The sequence below is a fragment of the Zonotrichia albicollis genome, chromosome 8 (assembly GCF_047830755.1).
Source record: "Zonotrichia albicollis isolate bZonAlb1 chromosome 8, bZonAlb1.hap1, whole genome shotgun sequence".
In the NCBI taxonomy this organism is placed as follows: Eukaryota; Metazoa; Chordata; class Aves; order Passeriformes; family Passerellidae; genus Zonotrichia; species Zonotrichia albicollis.
Genome location: NC_133826.1, coordinates 37,505,101 through 37,522,307, shown reverse-complemented (window position 1 = coordinate 37,522,307; position 17,207 = coordinate 37,505,101). Strand labels below are relative to the sequence as shown.

The 17,207-nt window shown below is 51.0% G+C and overlaps 1 protein-coding gene across 1 annotated transcript; it reads right to left on the bottom strand.

Annotated features, from left to right (window-relative positions):
- Positions 1–3,361: 3,361 nt before the first annotated feature.
- On the bottom strand, positions 3,362–4,785 carry LOC141729942 (olfactory receptor 14C36-like). The gene is made up of 2 exons (XM_074546601.1): positions 3,831–4,785; positions 3,362–3,393 (listed from the first exon to the last, which is right to left on the bottom strand). The coding sequence occupies exons 1-2, from the start codon at positions 4,783–4,785 to the stop codon at positions 3,362–3,364; spliced, it is 987 nt and encodes a 328-aa protein (XP_074402702.1).
- Between the last annotated feature and the right edge of the window lie 12,422 nt (positions 4,786–17,207).

Here is a 17,207-nt window from a genome sequence, read left to right as displayed (position 1 = left end):
TCTCCTGTGCAGAGCCAAGGTCCAAGTGCAGCCCCTGCAGTGGGAGCCACAACTCATCAGGTTTGTGTTCTTTGGCTCAGGGCCTGGTGACACTCAGAGGCACAGAAAGGTTTCTTGCCAACAAACACAAGTCGGACATTTGAACAGCTCTCTGTGATGTCCCTGCAGCCTCTGACATGTCCCCCATCCCCAAGGGATTTCTGTACAGCAACAGTTTTAAACAAGGCATAAGGTAATTCTGTGATAGATAAAAACACAATTAAGATGATATTTATTATATATTTATTTGAACTTCAGAAATATTGGGCAATTTCTTCCAGCTCAAAGCATGAAGCCAGTCAGTTGAGAGGCCCTTGAATGACCAGAGAGCATCTAGAGGATGAAATCAGAGAGCAGTAGAAGTACATAAATCCACCTGCTGTAAAAGAAGAGATGTCCTTAGACATGGCCATTTCAACAGAAGAGCTGAAAACACCTGAAGGAAAAGGGAGACGAAGTAATAAACCAAATATTGGTGACACCCGGAGAAGGGAAGATCAGTATTTTTCCTCCTGCCATCAGTACACCTCGAGGAAATTCCTGTTCCTGGTGGGAAAACTCTGCCAATTTTTAAAGTACTCAAATTACCCAGATAATAAAGATTTGTTTGTTTGTCATGAAATTAGAGTCTTTCATTAGCAAATTTGCAGATGATACTAAGCTGGGAGCATATGTCGATCTGTTAGAGGGACGGAGGGCTTTGCAGAGGGACTTGAAATGGTTGGATGGATGGGCAGAATCTAATGCGATGAGGTTCAATAAGTCCAAGTGCCATGTCCTGCACTTTGGCCACAATAATGCCCTGCAACATTATAGGCTGGGGCCAGTGTGGCTGGACAGTGCTCAGGTGGAAAGGGACCTGGGGTTGCTGGTTGACTGTCAGCTGAACATGAGCCAGCAGAGTGCCCAGGTGGCCAGGAAGGCCAAAGGCATCCTGGCCAGCATCAGGAATAGTGTGGCCGGCAGGAGCAGGGAGGTCATCCTTCCCCTGTACATGGCACTGGTGAGGCCACACCTTGAGTATTGTGTCCAGTTCTGGGCCCCTCAGTTTAGGAGGGACGTTGAGATGCTTGAGCGTGTCCAAAGGAGAGCAACGAGGCTGGTGAGGGGCTTGGAACACAAGCCATATGAAGAAAGACTGAGGGAGCTGGGGTTGTTCAGCCTGGAGAAAAGGAGAATCAGAGGTGACCTTATCACCCTCTTCAACTTCCTGAAGGATGGCTGTGGTGAGCTGGGGGTCAGTCTCTTTCTCTGGGCAAGAACAGACAGAACAAGAGGACACAGTCTCAAGCTGCACCAAGGGAGATATAGGCTAGAATTAGGGAGGAAGTTTTTCACAGAAAGAGTGGTCAAATACTGGAATCATCTACTCAGGGAGGTGATGGAGCCACCATCCCTCGATGTGTTTAAGGGAAGACTGGATGTGGCACTTGGTGCCATGATCTAGTTGAGGTGTTAGAACATGGGTTGGACTCGATGATCTTAAAGGTCTCTTCCAGCCTAGAAATTCTGTGATTCTGTGATTCTGTGAAACTAAGAGGTATTACCACCTGTGCCACTTTCCAAGCAGACATCAGTTGTGTGCCTGTGAACAGGTTGTGCCAGTTGTGCCCTGAGGTGCCCAGCTGGGGTTGGATCTCTTCGAGAGCACCTGAGGAAGAGCAGAGCACCTTTAGAGCTGCAGGTCCCTGCCAGCCCTGCAGGGCTCATGTCCCACCAACATCTGCTCTGTTCCAGTCTGAAACAGGCCCCAGCATGGTGCTGGGATCATCAGAGAGCTGAGGTGTGTGCTGGAATTCAATGCCCTCCCCATTCCACAGCAGCCCTGCCTTTCCCTCCTGCAGCCTTGGTCTCCAGCACAGCAATGGAGGCTCTTTGGGCTCTGGACTGTTGCTGCAGCCCCCAAGGGCAGCTGAGCTCTGTCTTTGGCACAGTCAGGCCTGGCCAGCGCAGGCCATGCTCAGCAATTGCTTGTGTGTGCCTGGCCTTGCTGTCAGCCCCGGCAGCGGCTGCGTGGCCCCTTTGTGGCCCTGTGCTGGCCCAGCCATGGTGGCCCAGCCCCATGTGCAGGCCCAGCCCAGTCCAGGAGCATTGTGGCTGGGAACAGCCCCTGTGCCGTGGTGCCCACAGCAGCCTTGGGATTCTGTGCCCCAGGGCCTCCCTGCTGGGCAGCCTCTGCCAGCTCCTGCAGAGCCCGTGGCACCTGTGGGGCTGCACAGACAGCCCTGCCCCGGGCTCTGCCAGCCTCTGGGCCAGCAGAGAGGCAGCCAGGGCTGGCCATGGCCGGGAACAGGCCCTGAGCCCCGCAGGAGGATGGAGCTGGGCCACAGCCAAACTCAGCCCAGGCCAAAGCTGGGCTCAGCAGCCAGGGCTGCCAACACATGGGGACAGAGGCTGGCGCTGACAAATGTCCTGGGCCCCCTCCCTGCTCTGTCCATGCCTCCAAGGGCACAGAGCAGCCTCCTCTCTGGGCCACTTGCCTGTTTGCAATGCCTTGCACAGACGCTGGCCCTGCCCCACAAGGCCTGGTCTGAGTCCTGCCCCTGCACACTCAGCCAGGCTAAGATGGACACTGATGGTTTCTGGGCCAGGCTCTCTGAGCCCAGCCCAGCTCCCTGCAAGCTCTGCCAGCTGCCCTGAGCTCTGGGCAGCACCAAGGGCCTCTCCCCAGCCCAGCTGGCTCTGGCCCCACAGCTCTGCTCAGGCCAGGCTGCTCTGGCCACTGCCCCACAGCCTCAGCCCCTGGCAAGGGCATAGCAGCATCTGCAGCTGCCACAGGACTCAGCCCCAGCCATGGGGGAAGGAGCTTGGCCAAGGCCAAAGGAGGCTCCCTGGCTGCCCTGCTCCCCTCTGCCTGCGGTGCAGAGAGCTCTGCAGCCCCTGCTGCCATCCCATCTGCCCAGGGCAACGCAAGAGCCCCGGCCTTGGGGCCCTCAAGAGCTGCTCCTGCTCCAGGCCCAGGGCCCATGCCAAAGCTGGGGCAGCCACAAAACTCTGCCCATTTCTCTTCATTCCTACTGTGATAAGAATAGTATAAATTTTTTTACAAAGTGGTTGCATATTCATTTATTTCACCTAGATACAATGTGAGACTCTCTTCTTACACAATTTGTCTGGGTCACACAAGCAGGAGGGATAATTAAATTGAAGGGGGTGGATAAGAGCATTTCTTTTATTATAACAGAATCAGAATCAGAAAGCAATTTAAAATATACTTAAGGGCAGACTTGGCTTCTCATGATATGCACTGAGAGCTGCTGACAGAGGAAAGCAGGCCTTCTGTGGCTTCTTCTGGTAGGTTACCTCTTCTGAATCCATGTGCCTACCAAGCCACTCTAGCACTCCCCTCCTTGGCTGCACAGGGGAGAGAAAATGTTATGGGAGACAAATTGTGGACTAAGATAAGGCAGTTTTCTATAGGAAAAGGGGAAGTTTTTACAGGCACCAGCAATGAGGAAAACCCCAATAATTTTATTCTCTTCTTCTGTCAGCAAGTGATGTTCAGCCACTTCCCAGGATGCAGAACTTCAGCAGGTGGAGTGGTTTATCAAGAAGACAAACACTGTGAATAGGAAATGCCCTTTATTCTTCCTCCTTCCTTAGCTTTTATACCAGAACTGGTGCCATACAGTCTGGAATATCCCTTTGGTTAATTTGGGTCTCTGGCCTGCTGTCCCTTCCCAGGACCTGACCCACTTGAAGCCCCTTGAGGGAAAGAGAATTCTGAGAGATGGCAGGAGCCAAAGCAGGGGTGTGTTTCCAGCTCCTTTGTGGCTCCCAATGCAAAGCACTGTGAGGGCTCTTATGGGACAATGAAAAGGCTGAAAAGCAGCCAGTCACAGCTTTCCTGAGAGATTCCTTGAGTTGCTGGTTCCTCAGGCTGTAGATGAGGGGGTTCAAGGCTGGAGGCACCACTGAGTACAGAACTGACACTGCCAGATCCAGGGATGGGGAAGAGATGGAGGGGGGCTTCAGGTGAGCAAATGTGTCAGTGCTGAGGAACAGGGAGACCACGGCCAGGTGAGGGAGGCAGGTGGAAAAGGCTTTGTGCCGTCCCTGCTCAGAGGGAATCCTCAGCACAGCCCTGAAGATCTGCACATAGGAAAAAACCATGAACACAAAACAACCAAAACCTAAACAAAAAGTGACCACAAGAAGCCCAACTTCTCTTAAGCTGGAATGTGAGCAGGAGAGTTTGAGGATCTGGGGAACTTCACAGAAGAACTGGCCTAGGGCATTGCCATGGCACAGGGGCAGGGAAAATGTATTGGCTGTGTGCAGCAGAGCAAAGAGAAAGCCACTGGCCCAGGCAGCTGCTGCCATGTGGGCACAAGCTCTGCTGCCCAGGAGGGTCCCATAGTGCAGGGGTTTGCAGATGGACATGTAGCGGTCGTAGCACATGATGGTGAGAAATGCAAATTCTGATGCAATGAAAAAGACAAAGAAAAATACCTGTGCAGCACATCCTGAGTAGGAGATGTTCCTGGTGTCCCAGAGGGAATTGTGCATGGCTTTGGGGACAGTGGTGCAGATCATGCCCAGGTCACTGAGGGCCAGGTTGAGCAGGAAGAAGAACATGGGCGTGTGCAGGTGGTGGCTGCAGGCTACGGCGCTGATGATGAGGCCGTTGCCCAGGAGGGCAGCCAGGGAGATGCCCAGCAAGAGGCAGAAGTGCAGGAGCTGCAGCTGCCGGGTGTCTGCCAATGCCAGCAGGAGGAAGTGCCTGATGGAGGTGCTGTTGGACATTTCTTCACTCTGGGCATCATGGGCTGTTGAAAGAAGACACTGATAAGCTGAGAAAGAATGAATTGTGTTATACTTATCCTTTTTTATTATGAATCCCCTCAAAATTACTTCCTTTTTTTGGGAACTTTGCTGAACATTTTTATCTCTGAGCTCAGGTTTAGACTGCTGGCTCATCTTCAGCATTGCTCTCTGCCAGAGCACCAGGGAACCAAGAGGGAAACCAGGGCTCCCTGTGCCCCAGTGAAATCAGACCTACTCATCCCACACAGGTGCCCTTTGCTCATTTCACCTCTCTCTGTTTTAGGGTGATTGCACTTATAACTGGATTGAACAATATTGTGCAATTTTTGAACACTCCAGTTTAAAAATAATTATCTCCAAATCCTTCTCTCTTTCCCTGTGCACCTGAAAAGGAAGGGATACCAAGGGTTGGTCTGGCTCTCTGCTGCCTGGAGTTGTGCCTAGTGGGAGCTGTTTCTCTCTATCCAAACTTTGTCCCTGCCAGTGCTGCCCGATCCCAGCCCAGCCCTGGGGGCTCAGCTCTGCCCTGCAGACCCCTCCCAGCACAGGGCACTGCCCAGGGGCATCTCCCTGGCACCAGGGCCTTAAGGCAGGGCAGACAAACAGAGATGCTTCAAACCAAGGTGCTGCTGCTGCTGTCTGTAGGGAGGGGAGGCTGAGGAGGCACTTTCTGAGGGAGATCTAAAGCACATCCGCTGATGCCCAGGGTGACAGTGCAGAAGTCTCAGTGACACAGCCAAAGCTGACAGCCCCTTTCCCTTCCCTTCAGGAGAAAGCTGAGAGCAGCCCTGGCCATGCAGCACCATCTCCACAGCAGGAGGAATCTGCCCTGATGGGAGTGGCTCCTTCCACCTCCAACTTCTCCCCTGCAGCATCCATGGGGAGCTGCCAGGCAGGCTGAGAGCTGCCCCTGGCAGGTGGCACATGCCCGGGGCTGGCCAAGAGCCCTGAGGGCTGCAGGAGCTGCTCTGCAGGACAGCCCTGGGCAGCCCTGGCTGCAGCCCCAGCTTCAGCCCCTGCAGCCGTCCCTGGCAGCAGGAGCCGTCCTGCCCTGTCCCTCTGACGGTGCCCAGGGCAGCCCCGCTCTGCAGCACATCCTCCTCCTCCTCCTGTGCCACAGCGAAACTGGGAGAGTCCTCCTGACACATCCCCCAGGCTGTGGGGTGTGCTGGCTTCAGGAGATCCCTCCAGGAGCACAGGGGACATTGCCCTGCACCCACACACTCACCATGCACAGGGCTGTGAAGATCTTGCCCCAGGTGAAGTCTCAGCTCAATGTCTTCCCAATCCTGATTGCCTTCAGCCTGTCTCTGCCTGGCTGCTGTCCCCTCAGTGCCTGCAGGCAGAGCCCTCACCCCTGCTGGGCTGGGAGAGAGCTGTTCCTGGGAAGAGCTGTTCCTGGGAAGAGCTGTTCCTTTAAAGCTCAGCAGCACAGACACAGCACAAGGACTTTAATGAGCCTCTAGGGGATTTGGTGTTGTTTACATCAGACTCAGCCCCTGGAAATGTCTTCAAAAAACTTCTCAAGAACTCAAAATTAAATTTAAACTCTGAAGTTTCTAAAAGTTTTAATGGGTCCCACTGAGGAATGCAACTGGGAAAGTGTCCCCAGGTTGCAGTTAGAGCAGAACACTGGAGGCAGTGATGACAGCTGGGGACAAACAAGGCCAACGTGCTTCTGGTGCTGAGCACACCTGGATGTGTTTGTGGAATGCAAAGGGCCAAGGCCTGAGCCCCAGCCCCTGGCCAGGCAGATCCTGTCCCTCCCTCCTTGCTCAGGGCTCTTCCCAGGATGGGCACTGGCATGTGGGGATGTGCAATGGCAAGGGCAAGAGAATGGGGCGGCCCCTGCCAGGCTACTGAGCAGGGACAAGGAGGCACTGAGGCCCCAGGCCTGCAAGGGTCACTTGTCCCCTCGTGGGCTCAGGCCCAGGCCTACCAGCCGTGGCCAAAGTGCTGCCCAAGTTGGCTCTGGCAGGGCTGTCTTGCAGCTGCTGCCCATCCCTGCGCCCTGTGCAGCCCAGGCTGTCCCATGGTGTCCCTGCCCTGCGCTGGTGTCCCTGCAGGCTGTCGACATCCCCCGGCTGTCCCACCTGGCTGGGCCCTTCCTTTGCTGACAGCTCTGCCTCCTGCCTGCCTCTGCCTGCCCACACAAAGCCTTGGGCTGCTCCAGGCTCCTGCTGGGGACATGCTGCACCACAGCCCTGCCCTGCCAGGGAAATTCCTTTCTCCTGGTGCCAGTCTGGGCCTTTCCTGTTCCCCTTTGCATTAATTCTTCCTCTCTCTGGCTGTTTTCCATCATATCAAAAGGATCCACCATCCCTGCAGTTGCTCTTTAAACACTCTCATGGCTCTGCTCCACTGTCCTCAGTCTCCAACCCACTGAGCACAGGGCTCCATTGTCCCTATACAGTGCTCATGTGCCCAAGGCCTCCAAACCCCTCCTTGGGACACCTCTGGGCCCTCTCCAAGGTGTTTCCAAATGAAGACATTCAGCTCATAGTCTAAGAAAATCACCAGAGGACAAGGCCAGCCTGACCTGTCCTGGCTATTTTGTCTGGGAGCAATCCTTGGATATATGGAATTTGGGAGGCCAAATTGTAATTTTGGCCATGGTCACTGGACAAGAAGGCTGGTTTTTTTTTTCCATAGGAATGAAGGAACAGAGCCCCTCTGTTTCAGGGGCAGATGAGAGGTGACCACCAGAGGCCAAGGCCAGCCAGGGCTGGCAGGTTTTGTTTTGCAAGATACCCTTGCATACAGGAAATTTTTTAGGGAGAATACCAATTTTGGCAATGGGCATCTGAAAAGTGAGATAGTTCTTTTCCGTAGCAAGGAAAGCATGGAGCCTCAGTGCTCCAGGAGCTGATGAGAGGCAGCCCTTGACTTCCCAAGGTCAGCCAGAGCTCTCAGGTGGCCCCTGGCCAAGCCAGCCAGAGGTGTTCCATGTTCCCTGGGTTCCATGGTGCCCCACAGTGTCCCAACGGTCCCTTGCTTCCAGGTGGCCCTTGGGTATTAGAATAAGAATCCCAATATAACCAGTTAGATGGTGCCTGGGCCAGTTCTGACCCTCGCTGCTGGGCCAAAGGCAGCACTGCGGTGTTTTACCCCAGAGATACCTTGGCTGCTGGAAAGTGCAGCGGGGCAAATCCAGGCTGTCAGGACTCCGTTTCCTCAGGAGAGAGCGCTTCTGGCGATGGTGGAGAGAAAGGGAGTGGATTCTGCTAGAAGGTTGCCAGATGTTTATTCCGTGGGTACAGAGATGTCTGCACCGGGCCACTGCTGCTAACAGAATGGAGGCCGCATGGTCTCATTAACATTTTAAGCTCAAGACAGGGGAAGGGGAGGGGACAGGTGAGCCACCAACCAGGTGAAGGGGCAGGGTCTCAAGGGACTAGGGACACCTATCACACGACGCCTTGCTGGTATGTTAGCCTGATTGACAGGGCACACTCAGCGAGGGGCGAGGGGGAAGGGAGAAGGTAAAACAGGATATTGCAACACACCACAACATCTCCCCCTAGTTTTGTTTAAAAAGAAGAGGACTGTGTTTATGGTGCAGAATGATTCTACTGAGGCTTCCAGGTCATCTACTGGAGCACTGAGGGCTTCCAAATGGTAGACCTCAGGAGAGGGAGATGAGCTTGAGATTAACTTGAGAACCATGCGTCTGATTACTCCAAAAACAATGCTAAAAACTACAATAACTACAACTAAAATAAACAGCACAAAAATTACAGTTTTCAGAATAGATCCCAACCAGCCCGAGAGTCCCCAGCCATTGAAAAGTTCATTCAGCCCGTTGTCAGTTTCTCAGTTGATGTCTGAGAGCCTTTGTCAAGGTAGTCCATACGTGGTTTGGGCTGCGGTACTATGTAGGAGATCGCAGGTGGGATGATCACGAGTAGGACGAGAAGCAGGCTCGGTCTCATGGCATCTCGAGGCTTCACACGAACAGTGGGATCTAAACTGGTACAAGGAACTTGAGACAGACATATATTACAAGCTATTCCAGATAGGAGGCTTAAATGGAATTTCCTCCAGAGAACGCGTGCGGCGTTTTCTTCTCCAGGCAGCGTGAGCAACCTGGGGTGCTTCTGCAGATTTCTCTGAGACTTTGGGAACATAGGGCTTTACCCATTTGGAAGGAACCCACCTTAAACCAGAGGGGGTGGACACACAGGCGTATCCACGTCCCCAAGTAACTAATTTGTAAGGTCCCACCATTTTCCAAGTCTCAGGGTCCTTTACTAAAACCAGAGGTTTTTCTTTTATCAACTTGTGACTGCTCCCCCCAAAGTGGCGTAGGATGGGTGGGTTCAGGCTGTCAAAAGAACAATTCAGAAAATTGATTGTGAATAGTGCCCTGGATAACCGGATGTGGGGAGGTTCTACCTTCAGAACCTGTTGTTGCTGATCCAGGACCCTTTTAATATCACGGTGAGTTCTTTCTACAATGGCTTGACCTGTAGGGGAGTAGGGGATGCCAGTTTTATGCTCTACTCCCCATTGCTGCAGGAAGCTCCCGAATTCCTTGGATTTATAAGCGGGCCCATTATCAGTTTTCAGCTCCTGGGGGATGCCCATGAAAGAAAAAGCCTGTAAGAGGTGCTTAATAGCATCAATAGATGATTCTCCTGTGTGGGCAGAAGCATAGACCGCTCCAGAAAAGGTATCTACACTAACATGAACATATTTCTGCCGTCCAAAAGCCTGTATGTGTGTTACATCTGTTTGCCACAGTTCACAACTGTTCAGTCCCCTTGGGTTTGCTCCCGTACTCACTGTAGGGAGTGCATGTTGTTGGCAATTTGGGCACGTGGCTACAATCGCTTTGGCCTGTTCTCGAGTGATGTTAAACTGGCGAACCAGGCCAGGTGCATTTTGGTGGAAAAGCTGGTGGCTGACTTTTGCCTGTTCAAAAACATTTGGGAGAGTGGCCATCACTGCAGGCGCAGCAAGAGCATCTGCCCTTCTGTTGCCTTCAGCGATAAACCCTGGCAAGTCAGTGTGTGACCTGACATGCATCACATAAAAGGGTTGCTCTCGGTGAGTGACTAACTTTACCAGTTTTGAGAGCAATTCAAAAAGTGCAATGTTAGATACATCTTGCAGTATTGCTTGATCTGCTCTGGATACTACTCCTGCCACGTATGCAGAGTCTGTAATCAGATTAAATGGTTCTGAGAACCTTTCAAAAGCCCTAACAACCGCAGCCAATTCAGAAACCTGAGGTGAACCTTCCACCTCAGCAATGTCTGTCTCCCACTGCTGGGTTTGAGGATCCTTCCAAGTTATAACGGACTTGTGGGACCTCCCGGACGCATCTGTAAAGACAGTTAGAGCCCTTTTTAAAGGTCTCCTACTTAGAGCAGTTCTTAATTTTAAAGTAAATTAAACATCTTGTTCAAACAATTTGCAAGCGGGCCGTGCTACCGAAAATTGTCCTGAGTAGGAATCCAGAGCAAACTGCAACACTTCATTTTCTTGAAACAATTGTTCCAGTATTTTCATAGTATTTTGACCTGATTTTAACTCAACTGGAATGTGAATGCACTTAAAATCACATCCTGCTAACTCCCTGATCCGGGTCCTTGCTTTCCGGATCAGTTCTGCTCCCAGTTCCTGAGGCTTTGTCAGTCTCTTGGACCTTTTGTGACTGAGGAAAACCCATTCTATGATCAAGAGAGAGTCCCTCTGGTCCCGGTCCTTTTTTGGTGTGTCCTTTGCCTTAGGTGTTTGTTTTTCCTCCCACTGGAAAATAATTCCATGGAGGTGTGGCAACTTACCTAGGATGATGAATTTGAATGGCAGATCAGGCCGGCATCGGTGGGCCTGTCTTGTGGACATTGCAATCTGAACCTTTTCTAGAGCTTTCCGTGCCTCTGGGGTAATAGACCTAGGAGCACCTGGGTCCTCTCCCCCTTTCAATAAATTGAAAAGAGGGGCAAGGTCTTCATTAGTCAGACCAAGCCATGGTCTTACCCAATTCAAAGACCCACACAACTTGTGGACATCCGCAAGGGTCTTGATCCTTGGATTGATTTCTAGTTTTTGAGGAACAATGGTCCTATTTCCAATTTCTAAGCCCAAATACTTCCAAGGTGGCATCTTTTGAATTTTCTTTTCCTGGAGCTCGAACCCTGCAACAATCAATGCATCGATCGTTAGGTCAAGCGCATGTGTTAGTAAATCATCATTGGGGGCACACACAAGGATATCATCCATATAATGATAGATGATGGCCTTCTCTGCGGCTGCACGCACTGGGGAAAGCAGGGAAAGACATACCACTGGCAGATAGCTGGAGATACCTTCAGGCCCTGAGGAAGAACAGTCCAATGGTACCTTTTCATAGGAGCTTCTGAATTGATAGAAGGAACAGAGAATGCCAAACGCGGTGCATCGTCAGGGTGCAATGGGATTTGGAAAAAACAATCTTTAATATCAATAACAGCTAATTTCCAATCTTGAGGAAGCATTGTTGGGGATGGCATACCAGGTTGGGGAGAACCCATATCTTCAATTACATTATTAATTTGTCAGAGGTCACAGAGGAGTCGCCACCTCTTTTTGTCAGCTTTTTGGATGACAAACACTGGAGAGTTCCATGGGGACATGGTCTCCACAATGTGGCCCTTTTTTAGTTGCTCTTCTACTAGTTCTTCAAGCACCTTTATTTTTTGTTTACTGAGTGGCCACTGTTTCACATCAACTGGTTCGTTTGTTTTCCACTTAAGTTTTTGGGTGGGGCGCTGTTGTCCAATGACTGCTGCACAAAAATGCTGTGGAGAGTCTGGAATATTAATTGTGACACCCCACTGGGCCATTAAATCTCTCCCTAACAAAGGTTCTGAATAATCTAACACAAATGGACGGATATTTGCCAATTGTCCGTTTGGACCCTCGAATTGAATAATGCTTTTGGATTGCCTTGCCAATTGCAGACCTCCTACACCTCGAAGGTGACCAGCAACATTTTGTAAAGGCCAGTGTGCTGGCCAGTCTTGTACTGGAATCACTGTGCAGTCTGCACCTGTGTCTACAAGCATCTCAATGCGTTTAGACTCCCCACCCCCACTGACATTGCACCACAATTTGGGTTTATCTGTCCCAATAACTTGGACCCGGGCAACTGTGGGCCCTTGTTTATCGACATTTTCAGGTAAAGATGGCACAGGGATAGCTTGAGCAACAATTTGTCCCTTGGGAAGAAACAGGGGTGGGTGGAAACAGTGCAGGCTGAGAACAAATTGCTTGGGATCTGATGTTGTCATTCCCGGAGCAATTTCGATCTCTTGTGGTGTGTTTTTGTCCCCAGTGATGATGTACTTACAACGAATTTGGTTCCAAGTACCTTTCTGTTCAGGATTTACAGAGACAATATGCCAGTCAGTGTCCTTCAGGTGGAGTGACTCTGTCAGCTGCAACCTGTAAGGCTCATTGACAGAAGATGCGGTTAATACAGAATCACTTAAGTCACAACAAAGGTTATTTCGTTTCACTTTCAACAGTGGACTAGCAGACTTGGTCTTTGAAGCACCTGCTTCACTTACACAAATGTCAATATTATCGCGTGCTTGATTTGTTTTGCTACCCTTATTCTCTTGGCCTGCTCTTTTTATGTCTGCACGCCTGGCAGGCTGGCGCTTTATTCTTCGTTTTTTTGTTGTTGACCCCCAGGGAGGGCTTGTAGTTCTCCTCCCCTGCTATTTTTAAATTCATCAAATTCCTTTTTCAGAGGGCACTGGTTACTCCAGTGTCCTAGCTTATTACAAAGCAGGCATGGTTTAGTGGGCTCAACCATTGCCGGTCTCCGCTGCTGCCCAGGGTACTGCTGTGCTGAGGGAAAAGGTGAAGGGCTGGCAACAGCGACACGCTGGTGTGGTCTTGGCAGCAGCCTTGGTCTGGTGTCTTCAGCCACACTCATCAGAGGCACTTTCCTGTTACAGACTAGAAGCATATCTTTTAGTGTAGGGGAAGGTTCCATAGGAAGGCTCAGGATTGCTGCTCGACACTGTTCGTTTGCATTTGTAAACGCTATTTCTTCTAAAATTGCTTCCCTAGCATTTTCTTTTTTAACCTGTATTTCAATAGCTCTAGTTAGCCTTTCTACAAATTTCAAAAAAGGCTCTGATGGTAGTTGTTTGATTTTACTATAGGGCTCAAAAGGCCCCTCAGGCTGGAGGGAAAAGAATGCTTTTTCAGCTGCTTCTTTTACTATCTCAAGTGTTTCTGTGGGAATTGCAGCAGCTTGGACTGAGGGAGAAGACCATTGGCCTTCACCACAGAGGTGCTCCATGGTGATAGGGTTACCATTGTTGTCTTTTGCTGTGTTTGGATCAGCCTGTAAGCCTGGGAGAGCGTCTTTTAGCAGTTGTTTCAATGCTGATTCCCATAATTTGAATTCCGTGGATGTCATGAGACATGAAAAAATTTGTTTTAAATCATGTGGAACCACAACAGTCTTACTTAATTCAGAATTTAAAAGGCCACGGAAATATGGACTGTGTGGACCATATTCTTTATGAGATTTACAGATCTCTTTAATCAATTGTCGTCCAAAAGAACTCCAATTAGCAGTTGGGGCTGCTCCAGCTTGAGCTGCAGGCTGAAACATAACAGGAGCTAGCGACAACATGGGACTATGCATTGGGTCTGCTGTTCCCTGCTCTGTATCCCTTGAATCAGAAGCATTGGGATCACAGCTACAGGTTTGGGGACAGGCAGTGGGTGTGTCCCCACCGTGGGAACCCGAGGAGGGGGCGGGGAAAGGGAGCTGGCAAGGGGCGGGGATACCATGGGAACAGGGGGCGGGGTCACCTGGTGACATCACGTCAGCAGACGCCCCCTGGGAGGAGTAGAGGGGCGGAGCTGAGGGTACTGCAGGAAAGGCGGGGAGAGGGGGGAAGGTGTCACGAGGAACAGGAGGAGAGGGGGATGGGGATGGAATTTTGGAATGCTTAAGAGGATTTTGGGAAGAAGAATACCAGGTTTGGGAAGATGCCACGTGGCACCCACCATCTTGTGCACCCCCTGGGGACTGGGGGCCATTTTGGACATCACTGCTCTCCGGAAAGCTAACACGTGCTCTGGGATTTAGAGGAGGGGATACAGGGGGTTGGGAAAGACACGCAGCCTGGCCAGGGCTTTGTGAACAAAACAACTCAGGTATTCTTGCACACTCTGGGAGCCGACTTCCCAATGAGTTTGCACTCTTTAAAATACCAAGTTTTGGGGAAAGAGGTTTAGGGGTTTTAGGGCAGGGAGGAACAGGGAGAGCAGAGGTACATGGCTTTACATTTGGCTTTTTCTCCATTTCCTTTTGTTTGAGCAATGCTGTTCGAATTTGTAAACTCCAGAACACAAATTTAGCTGAGGGTAATTTGCCAGATTGTCCTAAGGTTATCAATTCATTCCCAACTTTAACCCAGAATTGAATATTGTGGATTTCTTCAGGGAAAATGTTTGGGAACTGCAGAAAAAGCCATCTTATAAACTGTTTCAATTTTCCTTTAGAGAATTTCACATTACTCTTGATTAAAATGCTAACAATATTATAATACACTCCCCTTTGTACAATGCTAAGTTTGGAACCCATGTTAGATGTAAAAAGCAAAGTACTTAATCCCGCCTGACCAAAAGCAAAGCTAAAATCAGCTACCAATTTCTAAAAAAACCACAGATAGAAAGCGATAACGAGCAGACAAAAGCTTCACAATGCAGCTGTATACACCGCTTTTAAAATTCCCGGGCAGCAGCAGCAGGGCACGCCCTGCCGAGCCGAGGCAGAAACAAAGCCTCCCCCGCGGTGGAAAGCAGCCCCCCCGCGGAGCAGAGACAGCAGCCACTCCACGTGGCAAGCCGAAACCGGGACCCCCCCCCCCGCTGCCGCGTGTGCAGAGCACTCCCGACCCCGCAGGTCCCCCGGCCACGTGGAAAGAGAGCCCTCCCCCCTCCCCCGCAAAGAGAAAGAGAAAGAGAAAGAGAGTCTCGTAACACGTCTGAGCACGCTGCTGAGCCGGGGGGGAAGGGCAGCGAGCGATCCCGCTCCGGCGCGAATTCTAAAAAACAGTGAAACACGCGGCAGAAAATAAAGCTAGAATGCTATGAATTCTTGTCTGTGGGGCTGCGCAGCCAAAAATGCAAAGGCAAAAAGGAACAGAACTCGCGGCAGAGTCTGTTTTTGAGCTTCTGCTCTACCGAAAGCAGAGATACTCACGTGAAATGGAAGCTGTAGGCTGGGTACAGGCAGGCAGGTCTCCACCGGAAAAGGACCTCTCTCTGGGTGCAAGAGAGGCTCCCCTTTTCTTCCTCTGGAAAATCTGCTCACCACAATGAAGCTGGGCTTTCCAGAAGGCGCCGAACAGTCCACGAAACTTTTTCTGGGAGTATTCCCAAAGTCTCTAGCTGGGAGTCTTGAAGCCAGGCTCCTTTCAGCTGGATGCACGGCTGGCAGAAACTTCTCTGAGGAACTGCGAGTCCGTTTTCGGGCTGCAGAGTCGAGCCCACCCACAGGGACGCCAATATATTGGAATATGAATCCCAATATAACCAGTTAGATGGTGCCTAGGCCAGTTCTGACCCTCGCTGCTGGGCCAAAGGCAGCACTGTGGTGTTTTACCCCAGAGATACCTTGGCTGGCGGCAGAGTGCAGCGGGGCACAAGACAGGACTCCGTTCTCCTCAGGAGAGAGAGCTTCTGGCGATAGTGGAGAGAAAGGGAGTGGATTCTGCTAGAAGGTTGCTAGATGTTTATTCCATTGGTACAGAGATGTCTGCACTGGGCCACTGCTGCTAACAGAAAGGAGGCCGCATGGTCTCATTAACATTTTAAGCTCAGGACAGGGGAAGGGTAGGGGACTGGTGAGCCACCAACCAGGTGAAGGGGCAGGGTCTCAAGGGACTAGGGACACCTATCACACGACGCCTTGCTGGTATGTTAGCCTGATTGACAGGGCACACTCAGCGAGGGGCGAGGGGGAAGGGAGAAGGTAAAACAGGATATTGCAACACACCACAACAGTCGGGATTCTGTTGGAGCTGTTGCCTAAGATTCAGACGTCTGTGACCATGGAATAAACTCTTGATATTAACCCTCTGGCAGAATCGTCTCCTTTTCCTCCTCACCTTAGCCTGAAGCCTTCCCACCTGAGGCAAACTGAGTTTCTACAAGCCTGGACTTGTTTCGGCGCTCAGCTGCACCATCCAGCCAGCCAAAAGTGTCTCTGAGGTGAAACACCACAGTTGCCACCTTTGGCCCAGGAGCAAGGGTCAGACGAGCCCAGGCACAATCTACCTGGTAATATTGGTATCTTACTCCAATAGGGGAGGAAGAGGCAGGTCCAGCCCTCCCCTGCCCTGGAACCCCAGCCCTGCCCTGCCCTGGAACCCCAATTCCCCCAGAGCCTCTATCCCAGCCCAGCAGTGGCTGCCAGTCCCTGGCACAGCACAGGCAATGCTCCACAGCCACCTCTGCAGCCCCCAGCCCAGCTCCTGAGGGACCAAATGACCCACAGTCCCCGCTGGGGGAAGGGCCCAGGGAGACCAAGGGGTATTGAAGGCTGACCTCAAGGCAAGCACACATCTTGGCCCTACCTCCTCTTGGAATTTCCATCTAAACACTGCTGGAATCCAGGAGTTGGTACCTCTGTGTATGCTCCTCTGTATCCTTTTTGCCTCTCTCTCTTTCTGTCCTTTTCTTCTATTTCGGTCCTTTTGCAAATTTGAGTAATTAAAATTCAAATAGCTTAGAGTTTGTGAAGTTGAATGGGCCAAGTCAGTGCTTTAAGAAGTGTTCTGTGTTGATTGAATGTCATATTAAATCTTTTGCCAAAAATTCTCTGATTTTCTAAAGTTATCAGTAAAGACTGTTTGGTTGTTTTGAGCTCCTGAGAATCTCTTGTTGGTGTTTCTCCAGGGAGTCCAACTCAGAGGACACAAACAATTGTAATTCCTTTTAAATATCTCCTTAACAGAGTTTTCTACTGGATGGAAATCAGGGCTTGTGTGTCCTTCTTGGCCCAGCCCAGGCAGGGCTTTCCCAGCCACATTCCACACTCCATTTCCCAGCTGGAGCCGCTGGTGCCTCTGAGTTGTGCTGCCCCAGCCCCAGGGACGCTCTCCTTGTCTGCCCATTCCCCCATGGTCTCTGGGCAGGGATGGCCTCAGTGAGGGCTGCTGACATCCTCAGCAACTTGGAGGCTGCTGCTGAATTTTCCTGCTCCAGAGGCTCGTTCAGCCTTCAGCTCTTCAGTGCAGGAATTCAGTGTCCCAGGGCTCATTAACATTCAGAACACCTTAACAAGCTAAGCTTCTGGGGATAATTTGATTTAAGTGTTCAAATCAAATGTGTGGCTAATTAGTCAGATTTCAGAAGCCAATTCAATGTGAATACCCTGA